This window comes from Aquila chrysaetos, chromosome 24 (assembly GCF_900496995.4).
Source record: "Aquila chrysaetos chrysaetos chromosome 24, bAquChr1.4, whole genome shotgun sequence".
Lineage (NCBI taxonomy): Eukaryota > Metazoa > Chordata > Aves > Accipitriformes > Accipitridae > Aquila > Aquila chrysaetos.
Genome location: NC_044027.1, coordinates 2,017,724 through 2,039,415, shown reverse-complemented (window position 1 = coordinate 2,039,415; position 21,692 = coordinate 2,017,724). Strand labels below are relative to the sequence as shown.

The 21,692-nt window shown below is 51.0% G+C and overlaps 1 protein-coding gene across 7 annotated transcripts in view; it reads right to left on the bottom strand.

Moving 5' to 3' along the window:
- Positions 1 to 21,692, bottom strand: part of PLXNA2 (plexin A2) — a 225,817-nt gene that overhangs the window by 47,307 nt on the left and 156,818 nt on the right. For all 7 annotated transcript variants that reach the window (XM_030000303.2, XM_030000298.2, XM_030000301.2 and 4 more), the window contains exons 6-12: positions 19,928 to 20,051; positions 18,688 to 18,841; positions 17,391 to 17,487; positions 13,773 to 13,887; positions 3,510 to 3,710; positions 1,551 to 1,647; positions 996 to 1,189 (exon numbers count right to left, since the gene is read on the bottom strand). In XM_030000303.2, the coding sequence (XP_029856163.1) occupies positions 996 to 1,189; positions 1,551 to 1,647; positions 3,510 to 3,710; positions 13,773 to 13,887; positions 17,391 to 17,487; positions 18,688 to 18,841; positions 19,928 to 20,051 (982 nt within the window). The remainder of the gene's footprint in view (positions 1 to 995; positions 1,190 to 1,550; positions 1,648 to 3,509; positions 3,711 to 13,772; positions 13,888 to 17,390; positions 17,488 to 18,687; positions 18,842 to 19,927; positions 20,052 to 21,692) is intronic.

Genomic DNA, 21,692 nt, shown 5'->3' with positions numbered 1-21,692 from the left:
ATCTCTGCACAGCCGGCACCACCACCACCTCTGCTCCTCAGCAGCCTCACAAGCTCCACTCTGCAGTTTACAAAACACTGCACAAGAGAAATACCTGCCCATCAAAGGTATAATGTCGCCAGGCAGAAGGTCTAAGAAAGAAATACCAAAGGCCTGGTAACGTCCCTGCGGAATGGATGGACCCTCCTCAGCAACACCCTCCTCCAGTCAGCCCCAGCCCTAACACAGCACCACCAGCCTCTGCCTTTTCCTCCCCTCCGCCACAAAGAGGAGGCTGATGCCTTCTTCCCAGGGGGTCTGAGCATGAGCCAGTTTAGCTGAGCTGGTGTAGAAAGTAATCTGAGTTAAGAGGAAACTTCCGCATGTACTGGGGTCCTTATTCAGCTGGCAGAAGTTTGTGTGCTGAGAAGCCCTGCTCTTGCCTGGCCAAGAGCATTAGTGCAACAGGCTACTTTGATCCAACACTGTTTTACGCCCATGCCCTCCGCCTTCTGCAGTATGGACTCATGCTCAGGGCAAGGGAGGCTTTTTGGGGGGAGTTAATTAAGTGAGAAACCAAAATCTTCTTCCATTCCCACCTGATATGAGCGTCACTCCTAATAGTAATGTTAACAGACCGAGTGCAGTTTTACTGGTAAAAATGCTCCTGGGAGACATTTTGCATCCCTCAGTGGTCTGAACAGAAACATCAGAAGCATCAACTATAGACTAATTAGCTCCCTAGTTTAATTAGCATTCTTGCAACAATCCGTAGCGGTCACCCCAATGCTGGTAGCATCGCTGGCGACTGACAGCTGCACGGCGGGGCAGTGGGCTGCACACCCTGGCCACGTGCCGGCGGATCTGCACATTAATTCCACAGAAAGTAGCGGAGCATTTTATTCCCTGTTCTTCAGCGCCGGATGGACAACGGTGGATTTTCAGATGAGAGGGAGACAGAGGCAAATCCGCTTTGGAAGGAGTGAGGAGAAGGGGCCGGAGACGCGCGCTCTTACCTCGGTGATGCGAGGGTTGGAGCACTTGACGTTCCTGCTGGACCAGTCGAGCCAGGGCTGGGCGGAGGGCGAGCTGCAGTGCGGCCGCAGCGTGCATTTGGCCTCGCCGCTGCACCAGCCGCATTCGAACTTGGGGTCGGCTTTCAGGCAGAGCCCGCAGCTCTCGCGCTGGGCTGCGCACTTGTAGAGGTGCACTGCAGGGAAGAGGGGACGGGCAGTCAGGACGAAGTCAAGAATTGAAATATTCGTACGGACTACAGCTGCTCTTGGACTTACAAGCAAAGGCACACGTTGAGTTTTGGCTTAATGAGCCGCGGAGCAGGCTTGCCCTTGTGGTTTCCAAAGCCAAGGCTGTATCGGCGGTGCTCAGTGAGCACCACTGTCAGTGGAGCAAAGCGAGTTGCCTTCATCCAAAGCAGGATCCACCGGGACCACAACGTCACTGCCTGTAGCCGCAGGGACGGCAGCTAATGCCGTTCTGCCCCAACAGCCACTTTCCAGCCCCATGGCCGCCCTCCTTCCTGTGACCTGAAAGCCAACTCAAGCAGACATTACCTTTCAGATCCTCCGGGTTGTCAATAACAAAGTTCCCATTCCAAACCACAGCAAAGTCCACTGCTAAGTTGCTGATGTCCATCCCATCATAGAGATACTGAAGGAGAAGATGGAGAATGAAATGCTTGGGAGGACATATCAGAGACACTAACAGGAAAAGATTTTTTTAAAGCAACCGTGATTATTCTCTGCTTAAAAACATGTGCTGATGTCTGAACCACCACACTTCTACACTTCATCTCCAGGGTGCTGCCTTGACTCCCTCCTCACCAGGAAGAGATAATTAAATCAGATCTAGTCCTTGTGAGAGGTAATAGATTAATTATTCCACTCACAGTGGTTGCTCTTGTCACTCAGTCTCTAGCTTATCAATACAGCCCCTCCAGTTAATCAGACTGGAAGGACTGCTGCCTTCAGGCTATCTTCTTATACAGTCACCATGCACCCTAGTGTGACTGGGAGCTTAAAAATCATGCTGCACAGCTTTGGCTGATGAAATAGGCAACAGCTGAGAAAAAATAGATGGTGCAGAGAGGTCCTTTCCCAGTCTCTGCTTCAGCCTAGTCTAGGACAGCACTAGCTTGAATTATTCACCTCATGGACATCCTGGGGACCGTGGCTGAGTGAATCTGGATGCGTTAGGTGAATTCCCAGTGTATTCTGAAATTCCCATTATCACAATTAGCACCAGTGAGGCCTCATTCTGGTGCTCTCTTTAAGTCAACCAAGAGCTGCTGAAAAGACTTAAAAAGGTGAGTGAACATTGCCATCCTCTTTGGGATGAGGGAATGATGATTAAAGCAAACCAGACTGTTTTGACTGTCCCTGTGCAATAGTTGTACAGTTTTAACTTAGCTTTGGTTGTACTGATTCACCTTGCTTGCATTTTACTAAGTTGGTGTGAAACTAGATCTTCTGTACAAGTGATGGAGCTGTGAGTACAGAATTGCCCTTACATTCTCTACCCACCACTTCCTATTAGCCCAACAGGAATAAACGTGCTTCTCTAATGTTTATAAATTGCTTTGGATAGTAAAAGTACTATCTAGTATTAATACATTTATTATCCACCAAGCTGCAAGGCCCAAAGACAGCCAGTGATATATAAATATCCAGTGAAATTTTTAAAAATTCAAAACTTCATTAACAATTTAAGACCATCTGCACTGAATATTAAAGGAGACCCTGTTCTGCTGCCTAAAACAAACTGAATATGCCCTGTTTGCCCGTGGACCTCTTTGAATGCACAGCAAGGAGGGGAAGGACCATGTTCTTCCCTGTCCGTCCTCCAGCTGAAGTGTGCCACACGAGACCCAAACGTGGGCTGCGGCTCGGAGGGTGGCCTGCATTTGCCGTATGTGTTTTGGCATCCACGAGTACCTGCCATGGTGATTTTGGGTGTTCTGGGGTAAAATCCTGCCAGATCCATTGGCAGGGCTATGCCCCGTCCTACGGAGGAGAGCTATCCTCCCCTGCCTGCTTCTCCAGCAGCATCGTTCAGATAATTTTCCTCTCTCTGCTGCGCTGTGCTCTCTCCCCTGGCAGTTTTCCTTTCCCCCTCCTTCCCTGCACCACGCTGTTTTTCAGCATTACTGTATTCATCCAGCTACCGTGACCTGGAATTTGACAGCTCCCCGATAAGGGGTCTGTGATTCGCCTTATCTCCCCCGTGTGAATTAGCCTGCCTTAACACCTTCATCGCATACCCTCCTCCTCCCCTTCCCCTCGCTGACCCCCCACAGTCAGACAGGGAATCGCCAGATAAAGGATCTTCTCCCGGCCGGTGCTATAATGAAACACCTTGCATGCCCACGGCAGGTTCCCACCTGGAATTCAGGATTAGTTTAACTCCAGGATTTTTCACTCTCCCCGTGGCTGAGCCCATCCCCTTTCGCAGCTCTTTGGAGCCGACACTCATTTTGGGCACCTTTTTGCCACGTTCCCCTGCCGGTGCCTCACCGAGCTGTTCTGGCACTGGACGCTGGAGCTGTTGAAGCGCAGGGCGGGCACGCGGTGGATCACACCCTGGATGCTCAGGACACACTCGTACCCACGCTGGCCGGACTGGGGCTGGGGCAGGTTTCTCGCCTTCAGCGTGATGGGTTTCACCTCTCCCACCGGGATCAGGATCTCCTCTGTGGGGAAGAGCTGGGGACAGTCCTGAGGGGCAATAAAAGAGAGGGGGAGGTTACAGGGGTGATGGTGTGTCCGCAGGTCTGGCCAGGTCTCAGCCCGGTGGCAGGGCTGATGTCCCAGCACATCGCCAGTGCGCAGTACCAGCCGCTTCTCGGTCCATCCATGCAACTGCAGGTTAAATAAAGAAACCACCATTACAGTCCCCCTGCTCTGGGACTGGCACTGATTTTCTCACCGCGGTCGCAGAAGAAGGAATGCTGCTACTCGGGGAATAAATCGAAGGCATCCTCCCCGCTCTGAGCTTGCCGTGCATTTTATCTGCGGAGACACAAGCTCTCGCCCTGCCCTCCCGCAGCAGCGGCAGTGTGTTATCAGCTGCTCCAGCTCCTCCTGAGCCCTGCTGCTCCAGGAGGGCGATGGGCTGCTCCCAGCCACACGCCGCATTCCCTGGGCCTCCTCCTAATCCCATTTCACTCCTTACACCCCTCGGCTGCATCCTGCTTCAGAGCGAGACTGATCAGCATGGGATGTGCTTCCCCCTCGCTCCCAGGTACTGTTCCGCTCTGCTTTATCTGAGTAAAATTACGCCAGCATGCCATTAATTTCTGAGGCGACGTTAATTTCTGCTCTATCTGCTCTCACCCCTTACCACACTCTGGCCTTTCTGACACACTCACTGCAATGTTCCCACGCTGCTGCTCGCACAGCTTTTTCCTTAGCTGGGGGCTGCCCGGGTGGGATGTGTGTCTCTGCCGGCCGGGTGGGCAAGGCATCGGGACCTGAACTGCCCTTTCTATCTCTAAAGCAACGCTCTTCCCTGCTCTGTGCTTCTGGGAGGTGGAGGACGTCCAAGGACGGAAGGATTTGGTTTCAGTCAGTATCCAGAAGAGTAGAGATGGGGTTTTCACAGATGGGATTAAGCACCCTAATCCTGATCTCCCTGGGCCTTCTGAAATTCTGTCTAGTCTGCAAAACTGGCCTTTTAGGAATCGTAGCAAAGGGTTTGGCATGTGCAATAAACTCAGAGCCTCTTCCAGCAAACAGCATTTGTAAAGGTCTTACGGCTTTCAAAAATGTGCCCATCCTTGGATCTGAAGAGCTAATACTGAGGAGGGATCTCTGACAGAGGAGGGAGGACTGAAACAAAATCTAATTTGTGTACAACGGTCTCTCAGTACGTATCAGTGGGGTGGATGCTGAGCTGTGACCGGGAGTGCCACACATTAAATTTTTGCTGTTTTCACTTCATGCACAGTGAAAACAGCAAAATTACCAACAAGCAGTGGCACCTGCAGATCTCCTGCCTCTGGAGAGCCCATCGGGCGAGGAGGAAGGCCAGCCCAAAGGATGCCAAACAAGCTCTGATGCCCCTGGGGTCTGAGGCACTGGGTCTCTGCCGTCTTCACAGCACCCTCGGGGCTTCAAAACCTTAAGCCTCCAACTCTTCTGGACGCAGGCCCTTCAGGCACCCTAAGCCTTTTTACACCAGCCTGGAAAAAGCAAAGCCAGCCTGCCAGCCCGCACAGGGATCCTGCCAGCCCCACGGGCAGGAGGAAGGTGATGTCCCAGCCGAGCTCAGTGATCCAAACAAAGGGGCAGCAGCAGCAGCGGCTCTTGCTGCAGATTAAAGTCTTTCTGCACCTCCAGGATGCACTCGGGTGCCACTCCAGGAATGCATTTTTCTGAGTCAAATGCAAATTCAGAAGTATATTACAGCCAGAGCCTTACAGTACTATCAATCACCCTGCCGGGCCAGAGCAAAGGCGTTTTGGGAGACAACCAGAAAAAGCGAGGGATGCTGAGCTCCAGGAGCAGGGAGAGGCTGCTCAGTGGGAGTCCAGAGGAGGAAAAGGGAGTGAGTGAGGGCTGAGACAAAACAGCACAAAGAAATTTCACTTCAGGCCTTTCCTGATTAGAAACTGAAGCCTCTTGCATAAAAGAGGAGATTAAACAGGTCCTGCTCGTGTAACACCAGGCACGAGGCTTGCTGACAACCACCAGCATAGCTGCAAATGAACCCTCCTACAGTATGAGGCCAGCGTGAAAGGAGCTTTACCATCCACTGCGGGAATGAAACGGACTCCTTCCTGAACCCCAGAGGCTTCCAAAACTGACCTAAGGGCATTAAATAAAGGTGACACTAAATAAAGAATTGTATTTCATCCTTGATGGTCATTTTATAAACAAGTTAAGGCTCAGGAGTTCTCTGCTCGAGGCCGTGGAAAAATGTGTAAGGATAGTTCCTCGGTCGCTGAAAACAGCCTGATTTTTGAGGGTACAAAATACCATGAAACTGGAAGCAGTCTATTAAATTTTCCATTGAAAACTATGTGAAAATATTTCAAACATCTGTGTGATTGCAATAAAGGAACAAAGAAAAGAGCAAAACACTGCTGCCTCCAAAACTATGTAGTCTGAAAACTAAGCACAGCAATTAAAACATTAAGTACGGAGAAGTGTGATTTGCTTCCACTTCTGCCACTATCTGGACAAAATAATGCAATTGTAAATTAATAGCAAGCTTTAATATTGCAGTAGCTCAAGACTTTGCTATGCAAGATGCTGTATACGAAATAAAAGGAAACTCTCCCTGCAAACATCATCCTACAGAGGAGCACATCTCCAGTTCCCCGCGAGCACGAACTAGATGTCTAAATGATACTCTGAGATGAAGTGCAAAAAAAGACCTACCAGTGCCTGGTAATTGTATGACATTCCTCCCATAAGATCTCAATGTCCTAAACATTATCTCTTCATAACACACTGGGAGATACGGTTTTTCCTCAATTTATATACTGGGAACTGCAACACGCAGAGACAAAGGCTCTGACCATCAGAAGTATTTACATTCTGTTTAGCTCTAATTTGCTTTGATCTAATGGAACTAGGTACCTAAGTACCTGTAAGTATCTGACACTAAATGATTAATCCTAAGCTAAACTAGAAGTTTTAGAAAAAAATGGACTGTCGTCTCCCGTCCCTCTGCCAAATCCCAGACTGGCATCCCAAGGCCTTTGCCACCCTGCCTAGCAATTAAAGTAAATCATCCGGATGGTGATGCAATGAGAGCTGTCCTTACCAGGCTCCCGCTAGGACTGTGTATCCAGGGAGAAAATCCCCATCTCTCACTAATGACCATTAAGCACGCCAAGCCGCGCTCCCTCTCCAGCTCACAGCCAGACTGATGGGATGTTGTTTCGCTACTGGCTCAGGCAAGTTGTAAATGAGAAACAGATGCTACCCCAGTTTGGAGAAGCCAGTAGCTTAAACTGCTGCCTCATAAACCTTTTTAGTGGCACTTTTCCTTATATATTTTTTATTTTACTTCTAACAGGGACTTTCACGGATTAACAGCCAAGAGTGATTTTAAACTCCAACAGCCAGAAAGCGGGCTGTGCTGGGAAGGAAAGAAAAGCCCTTTTCTGCAGTGGAGCAGGTTTACAGGCTGGAAGGGGATGCCACCGTGAAGCTCAGCTCTGAGGTTCCCCCAGACCCTGGTATCACAGATCCAACCCCCAGCTCAGCCTTTACACTACCACCAGCAAACTCCTAAGATTCATGGTGGTTTCCATCCAACTCTTCCGAGCTGACTTTGCACGCACGTTCCTTCCTCCTCATTATGCACCGCACACCTGTACCACCTTCTACTCAAGGTCTGGCTGTATTTAAGGTTTTGCATTTAACCTCAAAGTCATATCGAAGACCAACGGGAGACAAATGGCTCCACTCCAGAGAGGTCCCAAGCTCTGTGGAAAGCCCGTGTTTGGGAGGAAAGGCATCCTGGAGCAGCAGAATCTTTTATCGCATTATGATTGAAAACAAAAAATCTCCAGTCACATCACCAGTGGGAGAACCTCAGTGCACAGTCCTGAAAATAATGAATATGTTATGGACCATTATCCTTCCTGGCCACTGCTATTCGTGAGATGACTGTTAAAGAAACGCTTCTTCCTTTAGAGACATGGGAGAGGACTTACATTTTCAAATCTGCTCTCTAGTGCTTAAAATGCTGGTAGCAAAAATTGTTCTGCCGTCATTAGAGATGAGTAGGACATAATAGATTTTCTTTCCTTTGGTTTCAGCAAGAGAAAAATGTCATATTGGGATTCTGGTGAAAAAAAGGCATGCTGCCTGTGAGTGCACGCCGCTCGGGGAAACACCGAGAAAGGCAGTCCCTCTGTGCTGGCTGACAGCTACAGTGATCACACTAATAAGTGGATACACATTTTGGGACGGAGCGATACGTTGGAAGATGCCACACTACCGAAAGCCCAGGGCACTCGTGGGGAGCCACATTGCTGCTGGCGGTTGCTGCTGAATTTATCAGATGAGCGAGTGAAGCCGCAAAAGCCGCAGGGGCTTGCCGAGGGTGCGGGGCTTGCTCGGACGCTGCACGCCTTGCAGAAGCGCTGCTGGAAGCCTTCTCCTCCCTCTTTGTGCTATTTGCCCACCCAGGCTCATTGTTCAGCTTTCAGGTCTTTTTTTTAATTTGTTTGTTAACTCGCTGCCGCAGCGATGTACACCGGCGTCCCTGCACGCGCAAGCCTTCCCGTGGAGCGTGCGCGAGTGGGGACGGGTCTCCCGTGGGTGCTGCCGCAGTAGCACCTCGGTCCCACACGGCACACGCAGGGCTGAAGCGGGGTGATGCCCTACGAAAGCAGGCCTGGCAGATTGGTTTGTCCGTTCACCACCTCTTCTACCTGCCACCTGATCTAAAAGCCAGTCAGTCCTAACATAAATTATTTGTCAGGGGTATATCGGCAGCTTCAGCAATGCCTCTGTTGATGCTTATTCACTTAATGGGAATTTCCTGATGAACTGGGAAGCGGTTGGCAGCACCAGTCCTGCTGCTGGGATTGGAGCCGTGCGGCTGTGGCAAAGGTCCCCTCGTGGTGGTAAATGATGAGACCATCCCCGGTTCGTAGGGCTCAGGGCTGGGTGCTCGATTCTGCACTTCCCTGTGCTAGTGCCAGAAAATACAGAATAAGAGGGAAAACTGCAGCCTGTGGAATATACAATTTGTTCCATAATCAGTTTACTTTGTTTTTTAATTCATGAGAAGTAAATCCTGCAGTGAGTTATAAAGGCCATTATTGCCTCCTCTCGCTAAACAAACACACGCTGAATCCTCTCATTATCCTTCTTGACTTCTGTATACCAGAATAAACACAAATCAGAAGATCTGCTAGAGAAAGACAAGACTCCAACATATGAGTGGCACAGACTCTCGGGGAATATTCTGCGTATGAAGTATCAACGCACACAATTTACAAAGACATTTTATGCTTCTCCAACGCTTTTTAGCCTCAAAGATTCCAAGGTCTGTAAATACCTTAAAGACCCGCAATATGCATCTGTCTCTGGAGGAGAACAGAGCACCCATGGTTATTATTTGTGTTTAACAGAGCAGTTTTAGTAGGTCAAATCTTCTTGCTCTTATCTGGAAAAAAATGCCTAGAAATGGCAGGCATTTCTTTTGACTATGGGATTTAGCCCAAATGGAAGAAAATATAATGTTTTCATATTTTTCATCTGAACCCGCCCCCCTCCACAAATGTTAACTTGCTACACACATTTTAAAGTTATAAACATAAATGAATCTGGCACATGAATGTAAACCCCTGGCTCACAGTTGTGTTCCCAATGATATAAATTACAGTCCCCGTCACTCATGGAAACACATTATTCTTCATTTATGCTACTGGAAAGGAGAGCAGACCTTGCTCCTTAGAAACCAAACATGAAAAGAAAGGCAACTGAAGCGAGACTTTTCTCACTGGTAAATTCCTACCCAATGCCCTTTTGTCCTGAGCTCTGTGCTGCATGCACGTGCTGTAACCCGGGTCTTTGCCATTAATTTACGAAGTACTGTGATATTTACAGCCATGCAAAACACGGAAGGCCGGAGAGCCTATTTCTCACCCACAAACAACCCTTTGTGTACCAGAGGTGAGGATAGGAGCAATTCCCTTGGACGCGGCCAGGTTACGGGTGGGAACATCTCCCTCCAGCTCCCTGCAGCGCTCCCGTCCCCAGCAGCCCTGTAGAGCACTTTCCTGCGTGGCTCTTTGCCCCTCCAAACACCAAACACTGTAGGTTATACACACCATAAATCTACTGCTGAAAAAAGTGTTGCCAATAAGCTCAAACCAATCTTCTCAAACAGAGATGAGTTAATCTTGCTGCAGCTGGGCTTTTTGTTACTATTGGTAACAAAAACAGACACATCTCTCCAGAAGTTAGATGTGACCCAACAAAGTCATTTGCTGACTTTGGTGGACTTAGATGTGGCCCTGAGTGATCTCCTACACATCATAGTTCCCATTCAGGTATTCAACAGTGGGGACTGTAAGGACAGGTATGAGGAAGGTTTGATTTTGTTTTATTTCCTTCAAGGCGCATCAGGCAGCACTCAGCATCCAAGGGCACAGCCGGGGGCAAAGGTGTTGCTCTAAAAGCAATGAGAATTTAAAGGAGTCAGAGCAGAGCCAAAATTTGTCTCTGCACTAAACTCCCAGAATCTGAAATGCTCCGTCCCCCTGATTCAGCATCTCACACGTGGAAATGGCATTATCTGCACGCAGTGGACATCAAAGAGGGATGGGATCCCACATTCTGGGAAACTAATAGGATTTATTTGATTCTAGCTCTCCACTGGGATGGGGTGTAAGAATATATTTATGTATCTACATTCCTCTTCATCTGCATGTTTTATACATTCAGAGAGAGGCATCTTATAGCCTCACACACACACAAACCCAACCACCTCAGACACATTAAAATGATATCATAGGCCTGATCTGAAGCTTTGTAAAGCGAGACAATCAGTGTCACACACCCGTGCGGCCTCTTCCTGGAGAAACCCTGCTTTTGTGGGTGCAAGCCAGCCCCAGGCCTTTGCCTTCCCATTGCTCTTTGGATAGCAATGTCTAAGCAGGCACCTTCTGCGGACAAATGACACCTCAGGCTGAGAAAAGGCTGAGAAAATAGAGTTGCTTATCTAATTATTAACTCCTAGCAAACTGGCCACCTGGAAACAGAGGCCTCAAAAGAGTTGGGCTTACCCCATGTCAGAAACTTCCCACCAGGTGAGGATATCAAGAACAGCCAGCTCAGTCCTGGAAGACATCTCTGCCTTAAAGGCTGTGAAGGCTTCTGTATTTATCCACCAACGACGGCAAACCAAACGTGCCTCGCACACAAACAATACGTTTTCACTTTTGCAAATGTAACAGCATGATGCAAGACAGAGATCTGACACTCAGGGTGCATCTCTTCCCAAGCGTCACAAATGTCTGCGGTTATCACTTACCGATGGCTTCACTCGCTACCCCTGTGACAAAGCACCGACCCATCTTCGGAGGCTGTCCTCTCCATCACCCGCGTCTACTGCTGAGCTCTGCCCTTAGATTTTAGTAAACAATTCCTGTTGACAGGGCAGGCGGAGAGACAGAAAAAGCTTGGTCTCTCATTTGTACTTTCATGGAAAGCAGGGCAAAAAGGCAGCATTTAGCTCTGTCAATACAGCCAGAAGATTGCAAGGAGCAAGTGTACAGCTCATGAAGAAAGGCCTTCTTTCCCCCATCACCTTGTAAAGTGGCTGAGACTTTGAGCTCTTTTCCCTTCTCAAGACAGACGACTCCTAGGAGCATCAAAGGGAGTTCGTTACACATCGAATCCCACTGGGACACAAATTCTGATGGGCCAGGAGTAAAAGGGAATATTCAAGATATTTTCTCTTAAATTAAATATAAAGGCATGAGAAAATTTCCAACCCCGTGTGAACACGTGTGCAAATCTTATGTGAGAAGAGGCACATGGGACTGAAAGTAGGGCAGCACACGCCGGCGCTGCTCCCTCCGCGGCGGAGGCACCGCCACGGTTATCACCGCAGCGCCGGCAGCACTGCTCCGGCTCCAAGCGCAACCAACTTTCTGCTAGGAAGGGAGCGACGTTGGTAAGCACAAACTTTTTGCTAATACATCAGGCCATGACACAATGAGAACATCGTGATCTGAATTGTTTTAAGAGAGGAAACCCTTTATGAGGCATTTATTTCATGTCTTGTGTTAGCCGGAGTGAAATGCCCGTAATAAAGGTATTAGCACTGCACTGTGTATGCAAGTGGCAATTCATTTGCCTTAAATGAGCAAACAAATTAGGTTTTGGTGGCTGGTTGTGCCTGTATGTTCAGAGGTTTGGAGAAGTCATGATGAACAGCGGAGCATTTGTATCGTTACCATCAGCCCTTATCAAAAGTAATCACCAGGAAGGTGTTAGATATCACCTAACATCCCCTGGTAAGAAACAACCTCTACAAGATGAAGACGACAGAGGAAGTTCTTTGGAGACACGACAGTCCTGTGATCCCAGCAGGCACTGGCAGAGATACCAACTCCTCCACTCGCTCCCTCTGTGTGATCTCAGGCAAGTCCTGTGCATTCCCAGGAGAAAAACAGAGATAATGGGATTGTCCTACTTTACCAGAGACTTGTCAAACACTTCTGAGATCATGGGGTTGAAGACCTATAAAACTGAGAACTACAACTGTAAAGCCTGGCAATACAGTGATGCTTTGACTGTGAAGGAGAAAAACCCCCACATCACTCGAGAGAAGGAAAAGCAAAGGTTTTTGCTTTCTCTTGTTATGTTGAAAGGAAGTTTCTTGACTTTGAACTGGACTGAGAAAGCTTTTGGTTTGTCCCCAGGGTGGATGCTTGTCCTTGGGCATTCGTTCCTTTTGCCGCATGGGGCAGCTCTTTGAGGCTGCTACGTGAGCCCCTCTTCTCCTCCCTTGAAGGTGGCAGGAGGCAGCGCCTGCTCCCAGTTACACTGCCCACCCCTTGGCTCTTGCAGACTCCCACCGAGGTATGTACGCACGCAGTTCAGTAACGTTTCTTGCCTTCTATCTCTGTGCCTCCTGCCAGCATTTTAACCAGAAAGACCCGTGAGTTAAGTTTCAAGTTTACTATTGGTTTAGCAGCAGTCTGGCAGCTTCAGTCACTTCTTTTTAACGGCTCAGTGTTTTACTCTACTGACTGATCTCTTCTGCTTTTCTCTATCTCCATTACTCACTGATAAGGGTTTGTCTTGATGCTGGCTAACCTTACTCTCCTTTCTTTTTCTAATATTTGTGTATGTCCTCACTGCTGCCTTTCCCGCTTTCCAAGACACTTGGGATTTTCAAAGCACCTTTTAAACCCTTTTTCTTCCTTGCAGCTTTAGGACCTGCACCCATTTCAGGTGCTATAAAGCTACGTGTAAGGGCAGTAAGGGCGAAGACCAAGACCCTACCAGCGTCAGAGGCTGTATCTGCTCTGTACTTGGTGAATCTGACGCAGACAGCAGCATGGGAATCCGACCAGCCAACGGGTGCGGAAACCCCAGATGAAGGGGTTGGTGGTAACCTTTGATCAGGAATTTGTGCTAACAAACTCCTTTCCTCCACGGATTCCTCTGCCTCAGGTCATACAGAAGATCTGGCAGAGACGTTAATGGGCAACTGTTAAAGCTATTTTTGGACTTGAGCTCCATACCTTTTATTAACTGCTAAGAGAGATGGCTCCTAGTACACAGCGCTGGAACTGGAATCAATTCTCTTCTCCAAAGTCTGGGGCTGTTCACATCTGTAATTCCCTTCTTAATCAGTTTACAGTCAGGCTCCTGCCATAAATTTCAGAGCTGCCAACACAACCCACTGAATGAGTCCCACCAAGAGCTGTGCATTTGACTTGCTGCTTGCCGTCGGGCAAATCCCTGCACGCCTTGCATGTAAAGTGGAGTTGCTGAAACGCGCTGGTCTTTGAGGAGTCTTTGAGACCCCTGAAGGAAAGCACTACAGCAATTACAGTTATTACTGAACCTGAGCATACCCACGTATCAGAGGTGGGATCAGCTTTGGCGTTCACGTCAAGACACATCACTTTAGCTAGACTGACTCCTCTAAAGCTGCATCTACACTTTTCGATGCCAGCCAAGAGAGGAGCCCTGATGCACGGAAAGTCAAAAAACTTCACATAAGCATTGGTTATGCTAATTGTGCCATAGAAAAGCAAAGAAGAAAGAGCTGAAACCCTGGCCCGGTACCTCAGAGACGTTGATCCGTCCCTCCTGAAAGGAGCATGTGGTGGGGTCGTGGGTGCAGAGGTTCCGGTACTTGCACCAGTGGCAGCGGAAAGCACTGTTCACACAAGACAGGCACCTGGGGGGAGAAAGGAGGAGTTACGGAGGAGGTTATCACCTTGGGAGCTCTGTACGGTAATAGACAGGCCTAGACAGAAGTCCAGGCTCAGGGTCCTTCATGGGAAAATATCTTTGGAGGGATGTTTTGATACAACAAAAGTAACAAACAGCTTTGGGAAAACGCACATTCAAAAGACAGTCTTTAAGCAACCTCACAATTCATTCAGTAATAAAGTACAAGCTGGGATTTATTGCACATCATTGCATTGGCGTAAAATAAAGCACAATATTGCACAGACACCAGACTTGATTTTTAGTTTCTAGAAAGTGGAAAACAAGGCAAGCCTGGCAAAAATTGGATCAGTTGTTTTACAAGTCAGGAATGCTTCAAGTCAACGGTAACACTTCTGTTTGGCCTTGGAGTGCAAAGAGTCCAGCAAGCACTTTCGATTCATGTTGGAAGAAATTAACTGTTTATGAAATGTTTTTGAAAAAACACAGACCCTTTTCAGACATGAGGTGGCCCAGCTGCCAGCGAACTGGCTGGGTGGTTTTTATTCTACACTAACTGGCTGCCAGTTAGATGCACGGTCCGTGACAGCTGCTAATATTTGCAGGAACCACCTCCTCCATCTCTGAGGCCAACCCTCCGTGCCACGTGGCAGCGTTTTGGTGACCGTCTGCTGGCATAAGTATAAGTTGTGCCCATGGGATTCAGCCCTGTAACCTGCGGCTCCAGAGACCGTGGTGCTGCCTGGAGCGGGCAGTGCCCGGGGCAGGGATGCGCTGGAGCGAGCCCAGGGTCAGCACAGACAGACGAGCATCACCAGCGAAGCGGGAGCACGGCCTTAGGCAGGAAACTCTGGAAAACGAGGAAAACGGGTCTCCGGGCAGAGGCTCTCTTGCCAGCTGGGCAGAGGTGCCAGGGCAATGCCTCTCGCGGGCTGCTGCCACGAGAATGCGTGTTTTAGTAACCCAGTTGTATTTTCCTTCTGATGCATTCGTAGTGACCTTAACAGCCAAGGAAGCTTATTCTCATCATGCACATGCAAATCTGGGGAAGAATATCAAGTGCTGCAAGCTTATTTAATTACGCGTTCGTTTGACCTATTTCTGTCTCTGTTTCGGTCTGTAGCACTTCTCTCACCCACCCTCACCTGGCCTGGCCCTGGCCTCCAGCTTTCCCATCTGGTGTTGGTGGAGCTCTCTGCTCCCCCCAGCACCGCTGGGTCCGAGGGAGGAGGACCTCTCTGATCACCCAGGCCAAGGGCTTGGTTCGGCACCTCTCTCTGTACCGTGGTTTTCTGGGTGCTGCTTTCAGCTCTGCTCAGCCCTGGCTGAGCGGGGCGAGGGGCTCCCGGCAGGATCCTGAGCACTCAGACACTGACACCAGGTCACCGCCTTTGCTCTTTCATCCCGATTCAGCTTTCTCAAGGACCACTGCCTTTCTTTTGCTTCGGAAAGTCCACCTCTCCACCTCATCTGTTCCTTATCAAAAGGGACTTAACACAGAAGCCACCACCACATTCCCTGACCCACCTGCAGCTCCTTGGGGACCCAGGAATTCATGCACCTGAGCGCTGAACCATCTCAGCCCATGGGTTCACAACAGTTGGATCCAGCACAGGAGGGTTCACAGAATTAGTCTGCAAAAGCAGCATGTTCCTGTCCAGCCCCAAACCCCCCCTGCCCCTCTTAGCGTAATGCCACCTCCCAAGGGGTACGTGCTTCATACACCACAACCACTTCTTGTGCTGCCGCACAGCCACAAAGGGCACAGCTGCTCTCCTGCTCTCTCTAGACGCCCTCGCCGTTGCAATGAAGAGTCTCAGGATCAATAGGTCCCTCTTCTCCGCTGGCTGAGACCTGTATTCCTTCCTCCTTTTTGCATGCTGTGATTCATTCCTGCCAGGCTGGCTCCTGCCCTTGTTGAACTCACTGATAAGGAATCCGGTATGATGTAAGTGCTGCAGAATTTACCACCGCGTTAGCACTTTATCTCCAAACACAAGCTGGTAGAAAGGCATGGTCACATGAAGCCAAATGACAGGCCAGAAAAGACCCATTGCCTCTCCTGATTCAAACCTCAGCTCCTAAGTGAAAACAGGGGTCCCTGGGATGCCATCCCTCATGCAAATTCAAAACCACGAGAATGCAGAGGAACTGCTGGAGGGACTGCAAGTGCTTGCAGCTGGAGGAGAGGCTGGCGCTGTACAGCCTGACTGAGGGACAAGGACGTAAGGACCGAGTTGTGCACGAGTGGTAGCACAACAGGAGGCAGGGATCATTGGGGTAATGGATACAGACCACCATGAGAGGCAGCATGGGGGGGACTGAAGGACTCTCAGGGCTCCATTTATCCGGGTACCTCTGCTCTGTGCTATGGCTCAAAACAAAATTAAAAAAAAAAAAAAGAATGCATGCTTAGAAAAACTGCAGGCCAGTCAAGCCCATCAGCGCATGCAACCCTCTTCCAAGTGCAGCAGGGAAAGCCCCGTAGCTCGAGGCTTCAAATCCAGTGCAGAAAGATTGGAAGTGACCCTGTGCTGGCACTTCTTGACTCCCACCAGCCAGCTCGAGCAATGGATCACGCTCCCGGAGCAAAGGCGGCAGCTGAGCCCTGCCACAGCAGATGCCGCCCAGCCCCACGGGTCAGGCCTGCTGCTCACTATCCAATCTCTGGCAGGTCCTGCCCACGTTTCGTTTTGGTGCTTTGGGGCTTGCTTTGTTTCCAGAGAGAAATCTATAAACGCTTCAGGTTTGTAAATGTGTTTTCAAGGCCAGCCAGCTGCGTGCACCATGGGCAGATGTGCCCACGGGGGATACGCTTCCATGATGCTCAGCAGCGCTGAGCCCCCCAGCCCTCTGCGGAGCAGCCCACTGCGCCTGCCACACGCTTGGGCTGCTGCATCGGGCTCTCAGGGCTGCTCTGCCCGACTCTGAGGGCAGCTCCTGCTGCCAGCGCTCTCAGTTGCCCCATCTAAAACACAACCACAGTCCTCAGACCCCAGGGCTGGACACTTCCCAGCCAGTCCCTCCGGCGGTCATGCCCTCCTCTCTCGCCCCGTGGAGCATCCTCGCAGTAGCCAGCACCCTGCTCTCCCGGCCGGTGCGGTGCGGAAGGGCTCTGCCTCCTCCGGCTGCCCGCAGCCCCCCTCCCCGCTGCCTGCAGCCCCCCTGCCCTGACCCTCTGCTCTGCCTTCGCCAGCTGCCCGTGGAGCCGCATCCGAGTTCACAGTTGCGGGATCGCGCAGCTTGGGGGCACCAGCAGGTTGAGGTTTTTTTTTCAGGCTCACTCCGCCTGCGTCTCACAAGGCGGAGAAAGCTCCACATGCACCCAGAGAAGTTTAGAGAAGACGGGGACCGGTGGGCTCCCCTTTTACCGCACGCGTCTGCTGGCTGAACCAAGCAGCCTGATAACCCCCCCAGGGCTGGTGGCGGAGCCCAGCATCCTTTTCCCAGCCCTTTCTCTTTTTTCAGGCGGTGTTTGGCTTCTCTCGGGGACGGGCAGGGAGCACTCACAGCTGGTGGGCACTGCAGTTGTAGAACTTGAACTCCGTGCTGACAAACGTCCTCCCCGTCTCCCGCGACTTCAGCTGCAGCACCACGCCGAACCAGTCTGGGGACGCAAACCAGAGCCCGTCAGTCCCGGCAGCAGTAACGAAGGAAGCAACAGCAGACGCGGGGGCACCCGCTCCCCGCCTGCCAGCGTGCTGAGCCATCTGCTTCTGGGGTAGAAGGTGGAAGTCAGGTTGCTTTTGTCTCCCTACTCCCCCAGGCATCAGGCCCCCCACCCGCGGTGAGCCTGCCACAGTTTTCCCCAAGCTGGGGGCTGAGCATCCCCCTGGCCGGACCCTGCCCTCGAGCACCCTAGGGTGCCAGGCTGGCTGTCTCCAGCAATGCCTCCAAACCAAATCAGGCTTGATGGCAATATGCGTTGGAGACACAGGGTCTAAACGCTGCCTTGGGTCACAGTGAAATGATTTTGGAATCCCATCCTGTTCCCTAAAGGATTCTGTCTCCAGTATAAAAACACTAATTCAGTCTACTCTGAGAAGCAGCCCAAGACTAGAGCAGGAGACAATGCTGGAAACGAGGGCATTAGGGAAGCTCTTTAGGAGCCTCAGCACTGGGTTAATTAAGAGCAGATTGCTCTTCCAGAGCTGCTGTGGGTAAGTCTATGCTAGCCCTGCTACAACTGCGGCTCTCGGCCCCCAGCGTTCACCAAGTCTCAGGCTCCATATAATGCCTTAGAAATACAAAGATATCAGCAGGGAAGCACAGTTGACACCTGGAAGGATGCCAAGGAGAAAATGAGTTTTAAGCAAGTAGCATTTTGGTTATGGGAAGAGAAAATATGACAGCAGTGACATTAATGAAGAAACAACCCAAAGATCAGGACCAAAGAATAGAAACTGCATCCACCTACTCGTGGGTGCTGAGCCAGGCCGAGGGGAGGGCTCCGGCTCTCCAGATCCACGTGGCAAGGCTGCGAGCCCCTGCCCCACTCATGAGCCCCCCGGGGGGGACAGACGGCTCCTGTCCTGTCTTGGGGAGCTGCCTGGCAGCGCAGGGAGGGTGCAAGGACAGGGCAAGCACATGGTGCTGCCTGCTCCCAGCCTGTCTTTCCCTGTGTGGGATGCATTTCTTAAGGATGAAGCATATTTAGCTTCCTGGGTTCAATGGTGTTTGACAGGAGCATGAATTTCTCCAGCAGCATCCCCAAAGGGTCTGCTCCAGCCGGCAGATACTTCCAAACCTACACCGCACTTTCTGGTGGCACAGATGTCATATTGCTGTCCAGAAGTCAGCTACTTACCCTGATCCACAGGTATGGCAGGAACATCTTTTGCTGCTGGTGAGACACACACAACCCGGCTGCCTGAAACCTGCCCTTCCACCTCCGTCAGGTTTCCGAAGAGGCAGGTGACTCCAGCCGTCAGGTCCGGAGCATCGCTCACCAGCAGGCTGAGCTGCAGCCGGGGAGAGGAGGGGCAGAGGGGAAACAAAACACGGCCAGCAACCTGTTAGCAGGCAGAGCGCCTGAGTTTCCTTTGTATTTTCAGTACCTGCTGTTTTCCCATTCAAAACTGACCCCCTTCAATTACCCGTCCACCCACAGGAGGTGGCCAGCTGCCCTTTCATGGGAAGCAGAGGAGGAAAAAGCAAGCCAAGCATGCAGGTTCTTTACCAGTACAAAAACACCTTGCTGAGCTTTTGGGTACTGCAGTTCAGGAGAGGTGGCAATGGTAGCTTTTTGTCCCCCCGGTTGCTCTACAGAAGCATTGCCACCCTCGACGCCCTCGTTCCTGACCTGGGACAGCAGTAGCAGCAGCGCATTGCCTCTCATGCACGAGAGCGGCAGCGACTGCCCCGACAACCCTCCGCACTGTCGTGGTTTAACCAGGACATCCACGCACACCAGCTCCAACAACCTCCCCCCGCCACGACCGCCCCACGGCACGCACGGGAGGGACAGCCCTGCCCCGGCCACGCGTGGCCATCAGAGACGAGCAAGTCCCCACTGACCCCATCCCAAATGGGGACCGTCCCTGTGGCAAACCGGTGCCCGAAGGGGTGAGTGGCCTCCCAACAGCCCCGTGCCGCTTCGACGCTGAGCGCAGGCGGGGGCAGCCGGCCCCGGGGGGGGGGAGCTGGAAGGGGCTGCAGCAAGGCCAGCTGCCACGGGGGTGCTGGGGGGCTCGGAGAGCAACAGCTGGGATGCTTCAGAGAGCCAGGCCTGAGCACAGCTCGCAGATGAGGTTTTTGGGAAACAAAGCCTTTCCTTTCAACAGCTAATGAAACCGGACCAAGAGAAATGTGAGCTGAGGCCCAAGGGGAAGGGGAATTTGTTTCTGCCATCCCCACCCCCTTCTTCCCCGGCTCGGATGACCCCTTTCCTCCCCAGTCCCTCTGCGAGCCTGGCTTCATGAGAAAACATTTGTGCCGATGGGAAGGGAGAAAGGCTGGAGAACGGACTGTCCACTGCGAACCTGGAAAGCGCTGGAAGTGCCTCTCCCCGTCAGGTCTACCCCTCCCCGCTTGCCGGCAGCACCTACCGGGAGGCTGTGCTCGGAGACGGAGATGCTGCTGGGCTGCACGGTGACGCTCATGCACTGGCTGATGCTGCCTGCAAATCGGTACGGCTCGTCTGCTCGCTCGCAGCTGTCCCTCGGGGAGCACCTGCCACACATGAGCACACATCAGAGCACAGACAGAACCCGGGGAAGATGTCCAACAGCACAAGGTGCTACAGCTGACCAGGGGTGAGCTAACCAGGAGGGCAGAGCCTCCACCAGGGGAAGGGGGAGTTATCAGCAGGACCGGGGGCAATGCTCCGCACCGGCACCAGGTAGCGGGCACAAACTCCAGGTTAGGATCAAAGGGCACTGAAAAATATTCTGTCATCGGAGGAAGGACAAACCACGAGTATCTCAGGAGCAATTCCCAGTCCCGCCCGCACTGGACAGCGGGCGCTGTGGGTGCGGGGTGAGCCAGACACTCTGCCGCTGCTCGGCCAGGGCCCCTGCAAGCCATAAATTCATAATCTGCACAGAAACTAAACCGTAGAGCAGTAACAGGCAGTAACAAGATGATGCCTCCATTCTAATTAAAACAAAAACACATAGTTCATTAATCGTCTCCTCCTGGAGCTGAGGAGTGCGGCAGGGCCAGGAACGGGACTTTCCTCTCCGGCGGCTGCCGGCTGCGCTTTGGCCGCTTTGCACACCTTGGGCTCCCAGGTCTCCCCCATTCCCACCATCAGGAATGCAAGCCTCCTAGCATGCCGTGTGCCCCAGGATGGCTCGTTATCCCTGTTTTTCTATTGCAGGTATCCTTGGAGTGGAGTGAAATTAAGTTACTTCCAGCAGGTAGAGGAGCGCCCACCGGGAAACCAAGGAAGAATTATCAGCATTTCAAACCAGATATCAGAGACAGCAGCACAGCACTGGCATCCCTCACTGATTTTCTATTTTATGTCATTTGGGGAAAATCCTTTTCTTCCAACCCCCCTCCCTGGGCACAGACGACATATTGGCCTTTTGGTGTTAATGGGCTTAATAAGCTATCAGCAAACTTTATCACTTTGCACTCATTGCTGATCTTGGACCCTATTTCAAATGGTGGCACAAAGGTCAGAGGATCGAGATGCTGTCACCAGCCCCACATGCCACCAGCAAGTTCCTTTCTGACAGTTACTTGCATGTTTATGTTACTTGAATTAACAAGGTGCTGCTGTCAGACTGCTTGTTTCCCTGGTTCCCTATGGAGCAGCTCGGGCAGTCCCAGACACACACATGCATCAGCAGAAACACCTCCTGCCCACGCAGAGGCTGAATTTTGCCATGCACATCTAGCTCTGACCAGCTGACAAGTGCCTGGCAAAACCAGGGCTTCCCGCTCTGAAAGAGTGGACTATCATCCTCCCCGTGAGGCTCTTTGCTTTCGATTAAGAAAAGCGGAGACTTTCCCTTTCCAAACCACCCGTGTGATCCCCGGCAAACACTGGTGCTGTTCTCCTCACCCTCTTGCTTTTTTTAGCTTTTTTTTGAGGAGTATAATGGAGCTAAATATGAATGCTGCCAAAGGAAGAATTATTGAGGTTTAAGTGAATCTGTAAGATAGCTTTAAAGTGAGCTCTTGACTGGAGCCTTTATCTCATTGACTCACTGGAATGGCTCTTTTTTATCATACTATTTATGGCAACAGCCCTAACAGAGATAAATAGGTCTGTAGACAATAACGCACTTGCAGAGAGCAGCATATGGAAGTCTTGCAGGTTTCAAATCCCACTGGGCTGAAGAAACTCTTTAACAATCTCCT